The following is a 22,635-nucleotide window of genomic DNA, read 5'->3' as shown; positions in this document are numbered from 1 at the left end:
GCCTTAGGATCATGAAGTCCCCAGCTTGAATATTGTCTCTACCCCCTTAATAGCCTTGAGTCAAATCTCAGATACTCAGGTCTAAATTCAATTTGTCTCCTTTGGAAAATGGAACTTCACAGAGTCTGACCTATTGTACAGAAGATTAAATGAGACCAAACACCAACATAAACATTCTCTGGCACATTCGATGCCCAATAAGTGGTAATATTACCCTCCCCCTTCCTCATTATGCTTTAATTGATGAGCTTCTCTTCTGCTAAGATAGGCTCATCGTTGGGGCACCTGGGTGGCTCAGTCAGTTGAGCGTCCGACTTTGACTCAGGTCATGGTCTCGCGGTTTGTGACTTCAAGCCCCACATCGGGCACTGTGCTGATGGCTCAGAGCCTGGAGCTTGCTTCCAATTCTGTGTCTCCCTCTCTCTCTGCCCCTCCCCTGCTCATGCTCTGTCTCTCTCTGTCTCAAAAATAAATAAAACATTTAAAAAATTAAAGAAAAAAAAAGATAGGCTCATCCTTTTCCTCATTCTCTGTCTCCTACTTCAGGGCCCCAGCCCCACCCTCCGACCTCTTCTTCTCGAACCAACAAGCCCCAGGACATAAGCCTCCAAACATCCGTCAGCACCAACTCGGCCCACGGCATATGGCCCCACGCAACCTCGCCATGATCTCATCCAGTTGGACTGTTATTTTTATAGACTGGTATTAAGAAGCATAAGCCAGAAATTTTATATACACTGTCACGCTAGGTATTCTGAGGTCTGCAGTACAGATGGAACGTTCCTAGGATTTTATGGTGCAACACACGGCCCCCTACCCTCGTCCTCAGACCCCACACTCCTCTCTCCAGGGCCCAGAGGAAAGTGTCGAAGGGCCCCACGCTCCATCCCACCCAATCTCCTCCTCTTGTGCCAACCAAGATTCCCTGCCTTAGTCACGGTCAGCCAAGCAGCCGTGACAGAAAGGCAGCCGATCTCCAGGGGAAGCCAGGAACAAGGCAGGGAGCCACCACAGAAGAGCCATTGGTTCAACAAACAACCCGTCAACTAGGAAGTTAAGCGGCTTGTCCCCACCAGCAATCTTGCTCCTCAATGCCCAGGAAGTGGGAACAGAGCAAAGAGGGGGGTTGGGAGGGCAAATGTTCCTATCCCCCAACGTCCCACTGAGGGCAAAACAAGAATTTCACCACTGTTGGGCATGTAATAGGGTGGCCAAAACCACAGTAAATCATCTGGGTAAATTATGAAACGTAGCCATGGATTTTTGTTCTGTAATTATAATATATATATTTTGGGGGGGTTTGTTTCATTTTTTTTTAATGTTTTATTTATTTTTCTGAGAGGGAGCGAGCATAAGCAGGGGAGGGGCAGAGAGAGACGGGGACAGAGGATCCGAAGCGGGCTCAGCGCTGACAGGTTGATAGCAGAGAGCTGGATGTGGGGCTCGAACCCACAAACCGTGAGACCATGACCTGAGCCAAAGTTGGACACTCACCTGACTGGGCCACCAAGGTGGCCTTATATTTCTATTTCTACAAGTAGAAAAGCAAAGAAAAGGTAAAAGCACTTTGGTCTAATACAAGGGAGAATGGACACTTCGATAGAAACACCACCTTCCCATCCCTCCCCCACCTCCCTCTCTCTCTCTCTCTCTCTCTCTCTCTCTCTCTCTCACCTGCACTGCTTTTTTCACTTACGGCTTGCATCTTTGACTCTGTCACTCAATAATTTGCTGTCATCGGTTGTGGTTTCCTTCTTGGTAACTGCAATTATTTGAAAGCAACGTCCGCATGATCGTCTTTCTTCTTCCTCCTTGGCAACTGCTCCAGGCCTCTCGCACGCCCCATCTTGCCACCTCTCCCCACCCATTCTTTTGCTTCTTTCCCTCCTCCGTCTGCCTCACCCTTCACCTGGTTGGGAACGTCTCTGGAAGACAAGCGACAGGGTCACTGGCATCTGTGCCCATGGAGCGACCATTATTGCCCCCACACAACACAGTAAGTGGGTTCAAGGCCAAGCCAGCCAAGCATGTTGACCATCCCTCCAAATATTGTGGCGATGCTAGATGTATGTCAGGAACTCGCCCCACCATGGAGGGCCCCGGATGGGACACACGGATCCCTCTCAGCTCTTGGTCCTTTCCCCCACTCAGACCACGAAGCAGAACAACCTCAAAAAATAATAATAATAATAAAGGGCTTGTTCCCAGCTCGAGGTTCAAAGGAAGAGAAGGTGAATGTTCACAACTATATTCAGCATTTTTAAAATGCTAATAAAATCCATGCCTTGACCCATAGGAGCGCTACACAGGCTGGTGACATTGTCATATTTCTCTGTTTTGGCCCAACACATTGTTGTCTCAATCTGGAATAACTAGCCAGCTCACACAGATCAAAGGCCTGCAGACGAGGGATGTATCTCTTCTTGAAATAAAACTGAGGAAGATAGTGACTACTTAGCAAAATAGCATGGTTAGTGGGGGTGGGGACTCTTTCTAAACACAAGACTGGTAGACAAAGAATCTTGAATGAAATAAATGCTCCTTAGTAGAGAAATCATCAGGAATCTCTGAATTCAATCTCACTCTAAAAGAAAGGCTTCTTGGTCAAGGCCACCGTAGAACTGACCTTAAGGTTCTAGAAGCAGCTGTTGTTAGTCCAGAACTCTTCCGTGGCTTCCCAGGAAATGGTGCAGTGTAGGCTTTCTCCATCCCAAGCACTGGGATAGAGTGACCGCCTCTCCCTCTTGATCCAAATCCCCAGAGGCCAAGGATGGCCACCGACGGTTTCCTCATATTGGATGAATCATCTCTAACAGGCTCCAAAATGAGCATATAGCCTCTGACTGCAAAGATGTGGCTAAAAACTGTAGCACTCTCTACAACAGTGCTTGGGTCTGGAAATGCATTTCTTCTGCTAACCCATTTAACTCTGCCGTCTTCTGAAATCTCCCGAAATCTCACCTTCTCCCCAAACTCTGGATTAGTGGTGACCGTGGCAGGCTGCTCTTGTATACTTACCACTTCCCACAGATCCCATAAAGCCCTGCATCGAAAAATATGTTCACGTCAATAATAGCACGCCATATTTAGTGATTATTTCCCACCAACACCTGATGTGCCAGGGCCCCCTGCCAAGGGAGACCCAAAATGTGCATATCACATATACTCCCCCACAAAAAACACACGAAAGACTATATCCTTACCTCTTCAAGAATGCCCAAAGTTGAGGGGTGCCTGGGTGGCTCAGTCGGTTGAGCGTCCGACTTCGGCTCAGGTCATGATCTCACGGTCCGTGAGTTCGAGCCCCACGTCGGGCTCTGTGCTGACAGCTCAGAGCCTGGAGCCTGCTTCGGATTCTGTCTCCCTCTCTCTCTGACCCTCCCCCGTTCATGCTCTGTCTCTCTCTGTCTCAAAAATAAATAAACATTTTAAAAAAAAATTAAAAAAAAGAATGCCCAAAGTTGAGGCCACCATTGCCTGCCAGGCTGTGTCCTGTATCAACGCATCTTGCCCTGTGCCCCGTGACCAAGATGAACCACTTCTGCCCAGAACTATTGCTTCCTGCATCAGTGCCTTGGCTGCTGTCCCTCCTGGGGACGATCAAGCCTGGCAGCCATCACTGTCACTCCTACTGGGTAGACCATATCTACTGGTTTCCTTCACCTGATCAGCAAATTAAAAGGAAGTGCCCCTTTGTCTTTTCATACTAAATGCTGCTGGAGGCTTATCAGAGCAGCACAGCTGTGCTGTAGAGCTTAACGAGATTTTTAGTGAAAACAAGCTATTTCAGTCTTTACTCACAGCCCTCTGTCTTCAGAAGACCTAGACATAGGTCGTTGTGGTGCTGGACCATAGACAAATCCAAATGAGAGTGATCAGGCCATGTATAATGTGTTGGCTTCCTTCCAATGGCCGAAGCTTGGTCATGATATCAAGGCCATTTCTCTGTCCCCTCGTGCCCTTAGAAAGAGCTCTTTTCTGGGAAGCTCCTTAGCCCCTCAGTAAAAACTCTCCAGGAGGGCCTGCAGGCTTGCTCAGACACTGCCCTCTGCTATCACCCACATTTTATCTAAGGAAGGACACATTATCACCAAAAAAGTAAACTAAGATACCACCCTTACCAAGAAAGGAGTGTGTGTGTGTGTGTGTGTGTGTGTGTGTGTCTTCTCTCTCCCTTCCTACAGCCTAAGGTATGAGGCAGAACAAGAGGAGGGGAGGCATAACAAGAGTTTCTGAATCTTGGGGCTGGACTATTTGAATCTTGGTGTGTGTAGATTTGATTTTGACAGGCAGAAAGCATGAGGGGAAGGATGTCACCAGAAATGAGAGTGTAGGGAGAGGTTGGAGTTAGTTGCTCTCCACTGCATAACAGGCCTGTTACTGCGTGCACTGATTCTGCCTTCTTGTCACAAACCAGAGAAAATATTGTCACGTATTAGAAAGACTCGCGCGGACAATCTTCTGGAATCACTGCACCATCCCACTCCTCTTTCTTTATATAACTCTAGGAACCGAGCCCACCTTTCTTGTCCCCCTTCCATGAACGAGGATATGTTGGCAACAAGTTGTCAGAGCTGACGATGAATCCAAACCTCCGTTTTGAAGGCAAGTGCTGTATTTCTGTGACATGGCCCTATATGTATTCCACACCCTTAGGCTGAGCCCTAACGATTCCCACATAATTTGTATAGATATCTTTGCCCCTCTATTCTAAAATGCACGAACATTTGAAAGCCCATTGGTTAGAGATGATGCTAAGAAAAGAAAATGCAGAAGATAGGTCCCTCACGTGGGCCAGCCCAGTGATCCCACCAATGGGTTCATGCCCATCATCATTATTTGATAATAATGACTCATCTCTGCCCTTCTTTCTTCTCTCCGTCTTCTTGTCTCTCGCTCATGTGTCCATGACAGACAACTGGCTTACCAAATATAAGTTTACCATTCCACTATAGAGTTCAGTTCAGTCACCAGTGAATTTTTCAAATAAGTCCCACATCCCAGACAGTGTTGTTCGAGAAGCCATGTAGAATCTACATGGTGGCATCTTCCCAAAATTCATATATTGAAGCCCTACTTCTCAATGGGATGATATTTGGAGGTAGGACCTTTGGGAAGTAATTCGGTTTAGATTAGGTCATGAAGGCGGAGCCCCCGTAGTGGGATTAGTCTCCTTATAAAAGGAAGAGACACCAGAGCTCTCTGTCTCTCTCTCCACCACGTGGGGACATAACAAGAAGGTCATCTGCCAGCCAAGAAGCGAGCCCTCACCACGAACCTGACCATGTTTATACACTGATCTCAGGCTTCTAGCCTCCAGAACTATGAGAAAATAAATGTCTGTTGTTCCAGCCATCCAATCTACAGTATTTTCTTATAGCAGCTAGACTTGACTGAGACAGACTAGTGAACATAAATCCGATGCTATTCCTAGACAACTAACCAAAATCCAGATTAACTTCAAGCTTGAAGACCATGAAAACGGCCTCAACATCTTATGGCCACATCTTTTACCAGCCTGGTCCATTTTCAGCAAGGTCACAATAATGGCTGACTCACACAGAAGACTTTAGTTAACAGCTTTCAAATTTCTTATTGAGTAAATTGATAGGAAAAGAAAGACAGACATTTCCTGTTGTCTGGTCTGTTGATTATACCCAATAATGATCAGACTTCACTAGATCTTACTGATACAAATACTCCTTTGTCACATGTACCTTGGCAAGAGAGGGTAAGAGAGAAGAGTAATGGCACCATTGTCATGGCTTCCCTCAATGGATTCTCCACTCCAGAGGCCTCTGAGATTCTGCACTGAATACCATTGTTCCAGAATTCACCAAAAGCCATTCTTTTATACAGCACTCACACCTGCCTCAGGAGGGGAGTTCTACCAATTTAGAAAAAAAAAAGGACAAGTCAAGGGATTAAAGATGTATTTCCTTTGGGCCCCCAAAGGAGGGACTTAATTGGAAAATCCAGTGGCTGTTGCTTCTCTAGCATCCTACATTTCCTCTTCCAGGCTGCCCAACACCTGATTCCTAAGAAATCCAGGGCGTCCCTAGGACGACTTTTGCATTCTTATCTCTGATAATGTGTGTAGCCTCTTCAAATGAGCAAAAAAAAAAATCAAATTGCCCGGAAATCCTTGGGAAAGTAGGACATGGTTGCTATTTCTTGCCAATTCTTGTCAGAAAAAAAGATGGTCTCTATTTGACTTCCTAAGGGCGGACAAGGAAAACCAATGCCTGCAAAGCCTGCGTGTACTGTAGAAATTCTTCCCCACGCAGCTAACCAGGCACAGGCGCTTGTCTCTGAATTCACAGTAGCCTAAAAAGCTGTGCTTATCATCTGCTCTTAGACGTGTTTGGGAAATCTTGCCTGCTTTCCTGCTTAAACCTTTCGTGTGCCTGTTTTTAACAGGGCTGGGTAATCTTTTCAATTTTAAATTTAAGAAAATGTTTTTGTTTATTTATTTTTGAGAAAGAGAGAAAGGCAGACAGAGAGGGAGACACAGAATCCGAAGCAGGCTCCGGGCTCTGAGCCGTCAGCACAGAGCCTGAAGCGGGGCTCGAACCCACAAGCCGTGAGATAAAGACCTGAGCGGAAGTCGGAAGCTTAACCGACTGAGCCACCCAGGCGCCCCAAGGCTGGGTAATCTTTTCAAAGAGGCCTCCCGGCTCCTCAAGAGGGATCCCTGCACCCCTCTACGCACTGATCTGTCAATCCTCAGCTGAATTACTGGGGAACCCCAACACACTGTCTGGACCCCAGGTCTCAGCCGTCACGTCAGTCGGTAAGAGGAGGCACACGGAGAAGGTTCGGCTGGACTGTCAGTTCCTGTCATGAGAAGCGACTGATGAGAAGGCAGAAAGCACTCCCCGCTGCATCGCAGAGCAGAATATATATACAAAGCAGACACTCACGGGGGCGTTCTATGTGCCACAAAACCATCCAAGGGCACAGTAGGAATTGTTTTAGCCAGTGCGCCCTCTTCCCTGGAGAAAAAAACTGCCCGGATCTCAATGAATAGGAAGGTGGCAGGAACGTAGAGTCAGTCCAGCCCCCTGTTCATATTGGGGGTGGTTATGGATCCTTGACGGTTAGGAAACTCCCACAGGGAAGGCAGAACACAGGTAGCCAAGGATCTGGACGGAAAAATGAAAAGAAGGTGGCTGCCCCTGAGCCTTGCCAATTCTCAATGGGATGATATTTGGAGGTAGGACCTCCCTTGGGTAGGACCTACCCTTGGAGGTAGAACCAAGGGCCGTGCAAGGATGAGAACACGGGGCATCAGGGACCCACCATAAGCTCAAGAGCCAGAGCCCATGTGGGCCGCAGGGAGCCTGCCCAGAAGTCAAACGAAGCAGAGGCATGACAAGGAACCCAGAGCACTGACTCCCCTGGGGCGTCTATTATGTACCAGACCCCACGTTACCTGAGTGCATTTTCACCCTCTGGGGCAGGTGATATTTCCCTCATGTCACAAAGGAGGAAGGTGAGGAAGAAGGCGCGTGTCAAAGGTCATAAGGCTAGTACACGAAGGACTGGAAATTCGAATACGCATCTGTCTAAATCCGAAGAGCATCACTACACAGCTCGCCATTCTGCTCCAAGGGAAATCATAGTCTCACGGTCTAAGAAGCAAGGACGGGGGAGCCTGGGTAGCTCAGTCCGTTGAGCTTGGTTTCGGCTCAGGTCATGATCCCAGGGTCGTGAGTTCGAGCCTTAACGTTCTCTTTCCCTCCCTCTCTCTCTTCTCGCCCTAAAAATTAAAAAAAAAAAAGTAAGGACTATTTCTTCGCCTCCTTGGCCAGCAAGCCCAGCTCCCCAGCCTGCACAGTCAGCGTGACCCAGTCCCCTCTAACTCCCACTTCTAGGCACACCGTCAGGCCGTCTTTTACCAGATCCCATCCTAAACCCGAGGCAGGGGCCCCAAATCTGGAGGAATAATCCCAGCTAACACAGTATTGTTCTCTAGTCACTGCCTTCCTCTGGTTCCACCTTCTCTGAAGCCACGGGCAATTTCTCCCAGCTTCTGCCTTCTTGAAGCTTTTGTCTAAGTCGTTAGAGCCACGACTTTGCAAAGAAATAATTAAGGCTTTCATGCCCCAGACTTTTAACAAACATGGTTTGACCTCGTTTCATCCCTTTGGATGGAAGCCATTTTCTGGCACCTTAAAGGGATTTCCATTCAATTATCCTCCAGAAATCCTCTTTTCTCTTCTTCTGTCTTTCAACACAAAAAGCTTCCCATTTGCCTCCAAAGGTGAAATTGGGTGCTTGCTCATTCAGCAGCGGGCAGAGTTTTAAATTGGATGAAGTAATAATGCTTCTTTGAATTTCAGGTCAGCCTTCACAGAAAGACATTAGAGTCTGCCCTACGAAGCAGCTCCATCATCTGGTGCCTTCTATTCTTTGTGCTCTGGGGCAAGGGGCAGAGCGGAGCGTGGGTTCACACAAACACACAAAGGATCTATTTCAGAAGTTTATTTGGGAGTTAGGATAAACCCGGAGTGATGGTCTCTCAGCCCTCTGGGTTCTGGATCCCCGAGCTGGCGCGGGTCCTTGCACCCCAACCACCTCCCCCTCAGCCCCTGCCTCAGGCCAGGACGAGAACTTTCCAGAGCAGGACCTGAGCCGTGAGCACAGCCAAGTTGCAACCTTTCTCTTTTCAACAGAGGAGAATGAATTCAAAAGGAACAGTCATTAAAATCAACCAGAAAGCACTAGGGGGAAAAAATGAAAACAAATGATTGCGATTAACTTGACCTGAGCATTTACCTTTTACTTGAAACAGTTTCTCCCCAGACATTGGACCTGAAGATGAACAGCCTCCTTACAGTCTGGGTAAAGCATATAAATGCCTCTCCTCCATTCAGGACTACGCCACACCACACGCGCGTGCACACACGTGCACATACACATGCACACACACTGACATACCTGCACACACGCACTCACACACTCGTGTGCACATGCAAACACACTGACATCCATGCACGCACACTCACACGTGCACACATACACATGTATGCACATATGCACACATATACACACTCAAGCACATGCACACATACACATGTATGCGCATCTGCACATATACACACTAGGGCACACACACATACACACGTGCACACAAATATACACATGTGTGCACTCACACATACACATGTACACGCATATACACACTAGGGCATATGCACGCACACACGCATGTGCACACACATGTATGCGCATCTGCACACATATACACACTCAGGCACGTGTGCACACACCCATACACACATACACGTACACACATGCACACGCATACACACGTGCGCACACGCACACTCACACATGCACACATACACATGTGTGTGCATCTGCACACATATACACACTCGGGCACATGCACACACCGACACATGTGCACACACATACAGGCACACTCGCACACATACCCATATGCACACACACACACTTGGGCACATGCACACACATACACACCACATACATACACATGCACACACATACATGCACACACCTGAACACATATGCATGAACACACAAGGACACAGATGTACACATACCCATGCATGCACGGGCACCCTCACACACGTGCACACACATAGACACATGCAAATACACGCACATGCACACACATACAAACACATATACACACACAATGCACACATTCACACACACATGCGTCAGCACACAATGACACGGAAACACACATACATGTGCACACACTGGCACGCACTACCTACACACATACATGCACACACACATACACACAAACACTCAAATCCTAGGCATCCAAAACTATTTATGGGACAAACCTGACCGATTGGCACCCTCTGAGTAATTGGAAGTATTTTAAGTCACTCTGCTGGGAAGAATATCACCCATATGCCTCCTACAGCATGCCGAAAATACCTAGCATTTACTGTCATCCCATAACGACTTCATTCCAAGAAAAGCAGGGAGTATGTAACAAAGTGACAGCATGTCTTCAGGATAACGTGCCAAATTTATCACAAAATTGAGGGATTCACCTGTCTAATTAATCTAGCGTCACCTGGCAGAGGAAAGGGCCTGACCAGCTTGCCAAAAAAAAAGAGCAAGTTTCAAAGAACTCTGGGAGAGGTGGGGCGAGGCAGCAGGGGGACTAGAAAGCTCCGAGGGATCCTACAAGAGGTCAGGGCACAGGAGAGAACCACAATGCAGAAGCAAGCCAACAAGGCAGCGTCTCCTGCTTCTCAGTTGTGCCCGAGGCCAGAATGGGTCTTCTTGTATTCGGTCTCCTAAGTGTGGCACATCAAATGCTCAAAAACCCACCAACACAAGAGCCTTGTGTGATTTATAAGCATATCTATTCCAATGAGAAATATCTGGGCGCCTCAGTTGGCTCAGCCGGTTGGGCATCTGACTTTGGCTCAGGTCATGATCTCACAGTTCGTGGGTTCAAGCCCCGCGTCGGGCTCTGTGCTGACACCTCAGAACTTAGAGCCTGCTTTGCATTCTCTGTCTGCCTCTCCCCTGCGCTCTCTCTCTCTCAAAAATAAATATTAAAATCGAATGAGAAATAGCCATTGATCTAAAGGGGCCTCTCCATGAGCTTTTTCCTTCCACAAGGCACGTCATCCCCACTGTGCCTCGAAAGTTACATACATCTTCCCACACCTTGTAAATGAGGAAACAGAAACATTTAAAACACAGGCTGTTCCAAAATGTACCAGAATATTTGGACCCACCAGGCACTCTTTGCCAAAAAGAAGAAAGGGGGGCATCCAGGCCACTGCCCACCCAGCCCAGAGGGAACACACTTCCATGGAGTCAGGCCATGGGTACACAGCCTCCCTTTTGGTGAAAACATGGAGTCTTTCAGCTCTTAGCTTAAGTCATTGTTTGCAGAAGGTTGAAGCACAGATTGCTGGGCCCCATCCCTGGAGATTCCGATGCAGTGGGTCTGGATTAGGACCTGAAAATATACATTTCCAACCCGTTCCCAGGTGATGTTGATGCTACTGGCCCAGGGACCCTCTGTAAGAACCACTGATCTTAATGACAAATTTCTTCATTACTGTTAATTAAGTCTAGGCTCTGCAGGCAATTGAATTTCATGCTAACACGTCCCAAACCGGCGGGAATCAACAGCTTTGTGTCTTTTTTTGACCCGCCATTCAGATAAAGATTGTTGCAAACTAAGAGTGATGGCAGGAAACTCATTTTAAAAACTCAGCCTCCCGCACTGCAAAATGATTAAAAGTGAATTTGGAATGTCTGTAGCAACTCATTTCTAAAAGGCGCCCAAAACTGAAAACAAGCCAAATGCCTTTCAGTTGACCAGCCTAACTGGTCAAACAAAACGTAGTGAACCCGTATAATGGAACCCCCCTCTGCAACAAAGGAGAATGGATCATTGATACGTGTAGTAGCTCGAAGGGATCTCAGGGCCATTGTGCTGAGTAAAAGAAAAGCCGGTCTCAAAAGGTGGCTATATTCTTCCTTTTATATAACAATCTCAAACTGACGAAAGTCTAGAGGTCATTGATGAACAGATCAGTGGCGGGAGTTAAGCTGGGGATGCTATGCCTATAAAGGGGTCAAGGAGGTTTTCTGGGGGATGATCAAACAGTTCTCTTTTCTGATTGTGGTGGTGACCATCCAAATGTGGTAAAAATTTCATAGAACATACTCTGAAATTTTTTTAAAAAGGTGTTCATGTGAAAACGAATAAAAGCTGAGTAAGATCTGAGGTCAGTGTCAAGGTCCTGTCTTATATCATCGTGTTTTTGGGTTAGATCTTATCATGGGGAAGCTGGGTGAAGGATATGGAAGCTGTACTAATTTTTGTAACTTCTATGTATGTCTAAAATGACTTCAGAAAAACAGATTGAATTTTTAAAAACCACCTGGGGGTGGGGAGTACAGAACTTATTTGAATAAACTCTAAATAAATAAAGGAGGCTGCATGAGACGGGAACACTTGGTGAGCAGGGAACAAGTTATGGTCCTGAATCTGTTACTAACACTGCAGAGACTTGGGCCAATTACCAGATCTCCTAAACTCTAGTTGTCTCATCTGTAAAATGGGAAGGGGGATTAGACTGTGATTTTTTCCTAACATTTCTAGTTCTCATATAAAACCCTGGGTTTCAAGACCAAAATTTTCAATTACCTAAGGCTGTTGAAGCTGGGGGGGGGGGGGAAATCTCCTAGAACAACTTCCTTATGAAGTTTCTATCGGTTTCTGACTTTGACAAATGTGCAAGAAGTCCCTCCTCCGGTTTTACTGCAATTCCAGGAGTAGTTCAGGTGCCTTATCAAATTTAAGAAATACCATCTCTCATTGTGTCCATCACTCCAGAAATATGTTGAGCTGAGGCTGTGGCAGGGTTCACAGGCAAAAAACAAAAACAAAAGAAAAAACCCACTACATCTGGGGAAGAGGCAAGCCAGGACCTAGCAGTCCAACAATAAAGTCCATGACCAAAGGACTCAAGAAAATGCAAAGACAATCAAGTATGGCTCGTCGACAAGCACTGATCATTCAGGCAGATGGCCCAGGTTCCTGAGCAGAAACAACTCCTTTGCAGCACACAAGACTAAAACCCACTGATGGCCAATGCATAGTACAGACGAAATGCTAGCAAAGATACCCTAAGTTTTACCCAAATCGACCTTTTTGTTTTTTTTTTTAAAAAAAAAAAAGGAAATTTAAGGACACAAAGAACTAGAACTCCAAAGAGAGGGCAAATTCCTGTGCTGGTTGCTTTAGACGTGCAGCGTCCACATTTGCCTACTGAGCACTTAAAATGTGGCTAGTGATCACTGAGATACGTTGTAATTATTCTTTTAAAATTTTTTTGATGTTTGTTTTTGAGAGAGAGACAGACAGACAGGGGGTGAGTGGGGGAGGGGCAGAGAGAGCGGGAGACACAGAATCCAAAGCAGGCTCCAGGCTCCGAGCTGTCGGCACAGAGCCACCTCGGGGCTCGAACTCACAAGCCCTAAGAGATCATGACCTGAGCCAAAGTCGGACGCTCAACCCACTGAGCCACCAGGCGCCCCAAGATACATTTTAAATGTATGATACTCACTGAACTCAGAGACTTTGTGCCAGAAAAGTAAAACATTAATTACTTTATATTATTACATATCAAAACTATATTTTTAATAAACTAAGTTAAAATATATTATTTAAATTAATCTCACCGGTTTCTTTTGTTTTTCTAACACGGCTCCAAGAAAATTTTAAATTGCATATGTGATTCACATTATATTTCTACAGGACAGGCCTGCCTTAGAACGCTTTTGTCCCCCTGGATATATTTGGCAATGTCTAGAGCCATTTTTGATTGTCATGAGACGAGTTGGAAGGTACTATGGACATCTATGGGTAGAGGCCAGAGACGCCGTCGAATATCCCATAATGCACAAGACAGACTGAATGACAAAGAATTATCTGGCCTAAAATGTCAGCCATGCCAAAGTTGTAAAACCCCTGTTGCAGAAGATTCTCTTCTCTGCTGTTGACATTACTCGGTTCCTTTCAAAGCCAGTTCCCCTCATGGTAGAAAGACGACTGCCTGTACACATTTTTCTTTTTTTAATTTTTTTCCCAATGTTTTATTTACTTTTGAGAGACAGAGAGTGAGCAGGGGAGGGGCAGAGAGAGAGGGAGACACAGAATCAGAAGCAGGCTCCAGGCTCCGAGCCATCAGCACAGAGCCTGAGGCAGGGCTCGAACCCCCATGACCTGAGCCGAAGTCAGACGCTTAACCCACTGAGCCACCCAGGTGCCCTGTGTGCATCCTGTTGGTGTCTAAGAAGAGAACGATCTCTTCTCTTTGCTCTCTCTTAAGGCCAAAGAAGAACTCTCTCCCCCAAGATGAGTCAAAAATTCAGAGCTTGGGGCGCCTGGGTGGCGCAGTCGGTTAAGCGTCCGACTTCAGCCAGGTCACGATCTTGCGGTCCGTGAGTTCGAGCCCCGCGTCGGGCTCTGGGCTGATGGCTCCGAGCCTGGAGCCTGTTTCCGATTCTGTGTCTCCCTCTCTCTCTGCCCCTCCCCCGTTCATGCTCTGTCTCTCTCTGTCCCAAAAATAAATAAACGTTAAAAAAAAAAATTAAAAAAAAAAAAAAATTCAGAGCTTTATTTCTGTGATCAATAAAGTACTATTGTCATTAACAAATTCACAGCGTAATTGAAAATATCCTTCTATTATGTAATTTTCTCATCACTCTTCTCTGAAATAGACCTGGTAGGGGACATCTAATTGTTACAAGGAGAAATAGCTCCCCACCAAGAAACACGTAGATCTCGCGCAGGTACTTCAATGGGCTGCTTTAAGTAACTCTCAGTATTTTTCATTATCAAATAAAGATGTGCTCTTTTCCACCACTGCACTGGAAAAATAGAGAGTTCTCATTAAGTGATGTTTAAACTATGAGTTTTCTTTCTCCCCAGACTAAATATCTAAGTATCTATTTGCTTGGTTATGGGACCAAGCGATCTTTGTTTTTATTATTAATTCTTTAGATGAAATTCAGTAAACCATACGTGGCATTTTTAACTCAATTGATTTTCAGGAAATGTAATAGAAGCTCTGTGGAGAACCGGAGGAACGGTGAACTGTCGGGTTTAAGCAAAGATGTTCTCCATTTTTAACCAAATCAATATTCAATCACCTTAGTGCTCAGAAAAGCACATCTTTCCAAAGAAGGGAAGAGACTGGAGATTTATGTTATGGAGGGGGAAAAACATGTGCTTTTAATCTTTTTCTTTGCAGAAGAGAACCCAAGATGGGGGGCAGGGGGTAGTAAGGGAAATAAACCCCTGTCTGGTGTATCAGACATAAGGTCCAAAGCTGCCCAAAAGTCATTTGTCCAGGGTACCTTTGCACCTTCATTTTCAAGACATCTACATTCATTCACTTTTCTCTGGGATGGCTCATAGTTAAAACGAAGTCTGGCTATCCACACGCTTCTTCCGAACTAGATAACTGGAGAATCTCTCCGGGGAGGGAAGAGGCGCCCCACCCTTCTTCCAGCTGCTCTATCAACCTCATTTGGGCTCACGGTGTACCCTTGCCTCCTAAAAGAAACACAGAGAACGGGGATGTTTTTCTTAGGGTGATGTTAACTGGTGTGACAAACAAATTGCAATGGTTTAACCATAAAAAGGTAATCCTCACTCCGGTAACACTTCAGTGTCTTTGTTCGTGGTTGGGATGGAGGAGGGGGGAGGTCTGTTCAGGGACCTGGGCAGAGGCTCAGCGAGCTCCTACAGGCACTTTCCAAACTCACCTCAGGGTCACCTTTATTTGGGGAAAGAGAGAGAGAGAGAGAGAGAGAGAGAGAGAGAGAGAGAAAGCAAGTATGAGTGGCCGAGGGGCAGAGAGAGAGAGTGAGAGAGACAGAGAATCCCCAAGCAGGCTCCACGCTGTCAGCGCAGAGCCCGATGCGGGGCTCCGTCTCCTGAGCTGTGAGATCATGACCCGAGTCGAAATCAAGTTGCTTAACCGACAGAGCCACCCAGGTGCCCCCACCATTTCTACTCACAGGTGAAACTAAGTAACCTCTGTGCCTCAGCAGCCACTTGCCAGGGAACATCCTGTGCTGGCGAAGGGCCCATGAACTTGAAGTGGACAAATTTGAGTTTTCTCTGCCACTGATGTCATACCAAGCACTTTCATGGGCCTCACACCAGGACAGAGGACTGATCTAAAACTTAGTTGTGCCTATTCCTGCACACTTGCCCTCCCAGCAGATTATAGATGACATGTTTTCCAAAGATTGCTAACTATAATTTGGGGAGGTAAGGGGAGTTTAAAAATGGGCTTTGGATTTCTGCAAGGTGGTTGTAAATACCAGCCCCGTCACTACCTTCTGCTACTATCAGTCTCCTTAAAGATCCGCAGAACAATTAAGATCGTGACAAGTCTTAAATTAGAGTTTGTTTCTGGTGTAAAAGACCAGACAAGATTCTCCTTTGAAAACACATATGTTAAATCTCCTGTCTTCCTTTTAATCCCACAAGCCTCAGAATGAAAGAACTTCCAGGTCTGAAACAAAACACATTTGTTGGCTTGGTTTACTTTGTTGACATGATTTATTGTGTGTGTGTGTGTGTGTGTGTGTGTGTGTGTAAATTACTACCTTCTAACGCAGAGTTATACATGTGTTTTATAATGGATCCAGAGATCAGTAATTCATGAGATTTTTATAAACTTAAAACCTGAAGAAATGATAATAGATTATAGTAGTATAAATAGGACCAGATGCTTCTTCTTCAATGTTCCAGAAGGATTCCATCAGCTCCTAAACGTTCTCAGCCTCGCTGGATGCAAAACCATTGTCTCCTTTAGAGACAAAGACCAAAGTGGGGAGTTCCAACATAAAACATCAAACAAGCCTATGGCCATTTATTACTTTGCACCTTTCTTGGGGCCACCTGCCCTATTGGTATTATTCGAGGCTCCCATTCAAGCAAAGCACCTCATAAGATTGGGTATTTCTGTCATTGACAAGAGAAGGAAAAAAAAGAAGTAACAAAGAGAAATAAAATAGGACTGGAGCCAGAGCACACAGTAGCCTTCACCTCGTCCCTTGTCTTAATGTCACTGCTTTTCCCACTTAACACAAATGACTTTGTCCCTAACAGTCCCTCATTAAATTGCAGAGGTCAGGGGACAAAGAGAGATGTGGAATGGGATGGAATGGAGGGCAAAGGCTGGAGGCAGTGTCCTGCTGCTGGAAGTCCCAAGTAATGAGCCAGAGCAAGTCACCGGTGAGGGCTGTGACCTGAGCCAGCAGCCCCAGCTCAGCATGGACATTCCAAAGAGCTCAAAGTCCAGAGCTGGCAGAAACTGAGGCAGAAGGGAGGCTGGGTGAGGATCAGAGTTAAAAGAGTCCCGATTAACCACCATGACTAGTTACAAAAGATTCATAGCTTGACTTGGTGGGTCATCAGCTGCATAGCAAGTTGGTGCATTGGGAAGCCCTCAAGGGTCAAGGCCATGTCTGCCCCTACAAGCTTTCTGTAATGAGAACCAATGGCTGTGCTTCACAGCCTCTTTCTTCATTTGTCTACTGAGCACGAACTTTTTGCAAAGCTCTGTCTTGGGCTCTGGAAATACTACATTGAAAAGGACACAGTCCTAGTCCTTGAGGGGATCAGGCCAAAGAGAGACACAGAGAAGCAATGAAATGATCGATGAATGCAGTTTAATGACCAATGGGCACAGAGCTTTCTGGGAGCACAGAGAGGAGCATATAAATCATAGGAAACAAAGAGGCGGCTAATAAGGGAGGCAAGGGAGCAGGGCAGAGGCAGGAGTGGATTTTCCCAGGCCTCCAGACCCCATACGCAAACGGCTCAATAGCAACCAGCTCTAATATCGGTTATCAATTTCTTTATAGGAAGCCACCCAAAGTATTTATTATGGCTCCTAATGTTGTGCGTTGGCAATTTGGGCCGGGCTCAGGAGAGCTGTTCTTTTGTAGTCTTTCCTGGGATCATTCACGTCTACAGCCATCTGGCAGCTCAGCTGGGGCGGGATGGTCTAGTGTGGCTGGACTCACATGCCTGACTGCTGACGCTGTCTGTTTCCTGGGTTTCTCTCTTTGTGTGGTCTCAGAGAGCAAGTCCCCAATACAAAGGTTTATCAAGCTTCTGCTTGTATCACGGCTACTCATGTCCAATTGACCAAGGCGAGTCATTTGGCCTGCCCAGAGCAATGTGGGGGGGAAACCACGCAGGGCATGGGTATCAAGAGGCGTGGTTCACGGGGCCAAACACTGAAACAATCTCTTCTCTGACCGATCCCAGATCTGACGTTAGATGAAGCTGAGGCAGAAAGGAGGTTGAGTGAGAAGCTGCCCCCACCACCACCACCACCTGTCTCCATCCTTCACAGAGAAACCAAGCTTAGCTAAGAGCCCCAGGGAGGAGTCACCTCTGCTGACAGCCAGACCCTCCAAGCCTACCCCAGCTCCTGGGACCACAATCCACTGGGTCAAGATGGGGCCCAAACCCCCTCGCAGCCTGCCTGTGCAAAGTTGCAGGAAACAGGGACCTGGGACCCAGGTCAACCAATGATTCACAATCCAGACACCAGGATTAGAAAGGAAAAAAACATGCTACAGGACGACAGATCCATAAGGGCTAGGTGGTCATTTGGGAAGAGCAAAAGGGAGTCCTGACAGCTTCGGGGTCCCTCTGAATTCCAGGGGTCACAAGCACCGGCATATTTATGTATCAAGACCCTCCATAGAGATGCCCACTCAAAATACGCCTCTTCCTCTGCCAACCCCGCAAAACATACACACATAACAATTCTTCCCAAGAGCATAGACTCTCAGTGTTGTGAGGAACTCGGCTGGTTGCTTCTCTGACCCCTAATGTTTCTGATGAGTAAACTGAGACCCGACATAATTAAGCGATCAACAAAGTAATAAGTACAGAACCATGAGGGGAGCGGCAAAAGGATTAAGAACACAGAATCGTAATTTGTGCTGGATATTACAGATCTGCAATCCCCTGAACAGCTTGACAGTTGAGAATTTTATTCCCAGATCTGATTAAATCGAAACGAGACCCTTTTTTTTTGTTTAATCCAATGATTAGAAAAGATGTGAAGAATCTGAATAATCTTATTAAAAATAAATTTTATTCCTGGAACTCATTTGACCATAACCTCTTTTTTTCCAGTTTCATTGAGTTATAATTGACATATATCGCTGTTATAAGTTGAAGGCACGCAGCGTGATGGTTTGATTTACATATATTGGGAAGCGATCATTGCACTAGGCTCAGCTAACATCCGTCTTCTCATCGAGATACAATAAAAAAGAAAAGAAAGAAAAAAGATTTTCTTCTTGTGAGGAGAACCCGTTGGCTTTCCGCTCTTATCAACTTTCCTGCATATTGTACACGGTTATTAGCTTATGTAACTTTTCACCTAGGAAAGAGTCGGACATAAATCACAAACCTCCACTGACCACAATCACTATTCTATTCACATTAGACTTCTTTTTAAATTTGTTTTAATGTTTATTAATTTTTGGATAGACAGAGAGTGAGTGTGGGAGGGGCAGAGAGAGAGGGAGGCACAGAATCCGAAGCAGGTTCCAGGCTCTGAACTGACAGTACAGAGCCCAACGTGGGGCTCGAACCCACGGACCGTGAGATCATGACCTGAGCCAAAGTTGGACGCTTAACCAACTGAGCCACCCAGGCGCCCCAGACTTTTTTTTTTTTAAGACTTCATTTTTAGAACGGTTTTAAGTTCATGGCAAACAAGTTAGATTTCACAGCCATAACTTGGGTTTTGTTAACGTTTATTTACTTTTGAGAGAGAGAGAGAGCAAGCAGGGGCGGGGCAGAAAGAGGGAGACAGAGGATCCAAAGCAGTCTCCACGCAGTGAGCAGAGTCCAATGCAGGGCTTGAACTCACGAACCGTGAGATCATGACCTGAGCCGAAATCAAGAGTTGGCCGCTTGACCAACTGAGCCACCCAGGTGCCCCTAACTTGAATTTGTTTGGATTTTGTTTTTGTTTTGTTTTTGTTTTGTTGTTTGTTTTTTTTAGTAAAACATAAAAACATGGCCACTCTGTCACCATTGTGATAAAAAATGCTGAGATGCTAAGATCAAAGAACTTTTTATGAAGCTTTATATATTTTCTTGAGAGATCACAGGGGTGCCTAGGTGGCTCAGTTGGTTAAGCATCTGACTGCAGCTCCAGTGATGATCTCACGGTTCGTGGGCTCGACCCCCATCTCAGGCTCTGTGCTGACAGCTCGGAGCCTGGAGCCTGCTTCAGATTCTGCGACTCCCCCTCTCTCTGTTCCTCCCCGACTCACTCTCTGTCTCTGTCTCTCAAAAATAAACTTTAAAAAATTAAAAAAAAAAAAAGATCATGGGTTGATAGCCTTTCAAAACTCAGGACTGGTCTAATTTGCCGAAGAAAAATCTTTCCCTCACACACACAGCCTAAGGAAACCAGGATCCATATAAGGCAGTGTTTTCCTCCACCTCAACACTATTGACATTTGGACCAGGGAACTTTGCTGTGGGGGTTGCCATGTGCACTGAAGGGAGTTTAACAGCATCCCTGGCCTCTCTGGTCATTAGATGCCAGCAGCATGCACACACACGCACACACACGCACACACACACCCTCCTCCCTCCCTCATGCCTCCCAACCCCATGTCTTGACAACCAAAAGTTTCCAGGTGTTGCCAAATGTCTCTTGGGGGTAAAAATCAGCCCTGGTTGAGGACCACTGATCTAAGGAAATCAAGGAAAACGAGAGCCTCAAATTAATTTATTTTTTTTCTTCTAATTTGTGTGTATAGTCATGGATTTGCAGCTCATTAAACTTTATTTTTTAATACATATATAATTTATTGTCAAGTTGGCTAACATACAGTGTATACAGTGTGCTCTTGGTTTTGGGGGTAGATTCCCGTGATTCAGCGCTTACATACAACACTCAAATACGTTTAACGTGGTCTACTCTGTTCTCTTCACCTTCTATAACAACCTGCAGAAATGCTAATTGCTAATTAGAGCTACATTTGTCAGTGATGTCTACATGCCAGCCAAGTGTTGGCCATTCCTAAGTTAATCCTCACAATTTTCTAACTTAGAGATATTATTAGTAAGACCCTTGGTAGAGCATCAAGACTGCATGAAAGAAAGAAGAAATTTCGTAGACTTAGGGAAACACTGAAAGCAAGACTCCTGAGTGGATTCATGCAAATGTTACAGATCAATTTGTGATTTTTAACCCGAGTTTGGTCTTTTGTTTGAAAACCTAGATCGTGTGTTTTCTTCAGGACTCACTCTGAGGGTTTCCATTTATTTTATGAAGACTCAGGGCCAACGACAACAGCTGAGCTTGTCACAAATAAGTAAATAGTTTTGGAAAGAGTTCTTGCACCTCTTCCATGAGGCAGCCCAGATCTGATGATAATTCAAATGCTCTTTCCCCTCCAACTACCTGCCTATTTCCTGGTCTTAAGAGACACAGGACCATCTCCCTGGGAGCAGAGTACCACACTTACAAGAATTTTTTTTAATTAAAAAAAGAGATATTCTTTTTTTAAATTGTTTTAATGTTTATTTATTTTTGAGAGAAAGAGACAGTGTGAGCACAGGAGGGGCAGGGAGAGAGGGAGACACAGAATCTGAAGCAGGCTCCAGGCTCTGAGCCATTAGTACAGAGCCCGATGCGGGGCTTGAACCCATGAATGATGAGATCCTAACCTGAGCTGAAGACGGACGCTCAACCGACTGAGTCGCCCAGGCGCCCCGAGAGATTCTGAATAAAGGTCATACCTCTGCTGAACTACTTCAATGACTGTCCCCTCCTCAGATCTGAGAGTGGGGGTGGCATGGGATGAGGGTTGGACGTTGACTTGTTTCTGGTGTTCAGAGTACTTCTGGGGAATTTGAAGAACACCACACATGTATCTGGGCTTCTGAGTCCACTCTGGGCTGACCTCGGGGGCAGCGCTGATGGTGGAGGTAAGGGTGGGGGTGCCCTGGAAATAGTCTTACTGCTTTCAGGGAGTCAGAGTCCAGCCACCTGAGTACAGATCCGAGTCAGGAAGAGTATCACACACTCCTCCAGTCCCTTGGAGGCAGGCCCGTTAGTTGGTCCAAAATCTAAAGCCCTCAAATTAAAGAGGCTGGAGGAAGAGGAGTCAAGACCAAAAAAGTAGAATAGCAAATCACACCTTGACACCCTTTTACTTTTCCCCAGAAGCTCAACTTTTGGTAACAGTGGATTACAAACACAGCTCTGTGTTTCCAGTTGGAGATCCTCACCTGGGTTTTATTTCAAGTCCATAAGGGTTTTGGGGGGTGGGGTGAAGGGAGGTGGAAAGGACAGATGAAGAATCTTAGAGAGGACAACCCATGGGTTTTCGGCTTTGAGGATTCTTCTTTTTTTTTTCTTTTAACTTTTGTTTTGACAAGAGATACAGGTGTTCCCATTTGGAACATAAACCGTATTTTAAGAAATTAAAAATTCCAAGGAAAGTCCCTTTGGCCCAAAAAAAGGTGGTGGGGGGGGAGCAGACAGACAACCTTGGGGGAGACAGTACCTTTCTGGCAGGGATTGAATTCTCTGGAATAACACTGTCCAGATTCCAGCTTGGAAATGTGCACTGAGGGGCCTGTAGGAGATCCCAGAGTCAGTAAGGGGGAGAGCAGCCCCGCCCCCGACGCTTGCAGCTGACAGGCAGGAGGGGTAAGGTGCCCTTGTGAGCAGAGGGCCTCCTCTATGCTGGGGGGTGGGGGTGGGGGGGAATTGTGTGCAGCCTGAGACCCTCCCCACTCCCGCCCCCTCCGGTCCAGTACAGGCGGTTGGAAGGGAAGGCAGGCAGCTGCTGGCAGAAAGCGAAAAGACCTTTCTCATCTGGAGGTCATGGCAGCCAGTTACCAAACCACCACTGATTGTAACTGCTACAAACAAAAATCGCAAAAGAACAATTAACGAGCAAAGGCAGGCACTGACAATTGAGCCCAGAAAGAAAGAAAATTGAAAGAAGTGGAAGGAAGTAGAGAAGGGAAAGGAGTAAAGGAGGAAGGAAGGAAGGAAGGAAGGAAGGAAGGAAGGAAGGAAGGAAGGAAGG

The 22,635-nt window shown here is 46.1% G+C and overlaps 1 protein-coding gene across 6 annotated transcripts in view; it reads right to left on the bottom strand.

Moving 5' to 3' along the window:
- The window catches only part of LOC121042451 (uncharacterized), a 91,167-nt gene that overhangs the window by 44,690 nt on the left and 23,842 nt on the right, over positions 1–22,635 (bottom strand). Inside the window, exon 1 of one of the 6 annotated variants that reach the window (XR_005796210.1) lies at positions 22,105–22,277. The exons of 4 other annotated variants lie outside the window; for them this stretch is intronic. Coding sequence is in view for 1 of the 2 variants with exons in the window: in XM_040493754.1 (XP_040349688.1) it covers positions 22,105–22,176 (72 nt within the window). In the remaining variant the exon portion in view is untranslated. Of the gene's footprint in view, positions 1–22,104; positions 22,278–22,635 lie in introns of those variants that run through there. One more of the 6 variants, XM_040493754.1, reaches the window with a different exon arrangement.

The sequence above is a fragment of the Herpailurus yagouaroundi genome, unplaced genomic scaffold (assembly GCF_014898765.1).
Source record: "Herpailurus yagouaroundi ecotype Mexico unplaced genomic scaffold, PumYag 185, whole genome shotgun sequence".
NCBI classification, from domain to species: Eukaryota; Metazoa; Chordata; class Mammalia; order Carnivora; family Felidae; genus Herpailurus; species Herpailurus yagouaroundi.
The sequence above is the reverse complement of the archived record's forward strand: the minus strand, read 5'-3'. Positions and strand labels throughout refer to the sequence as shown.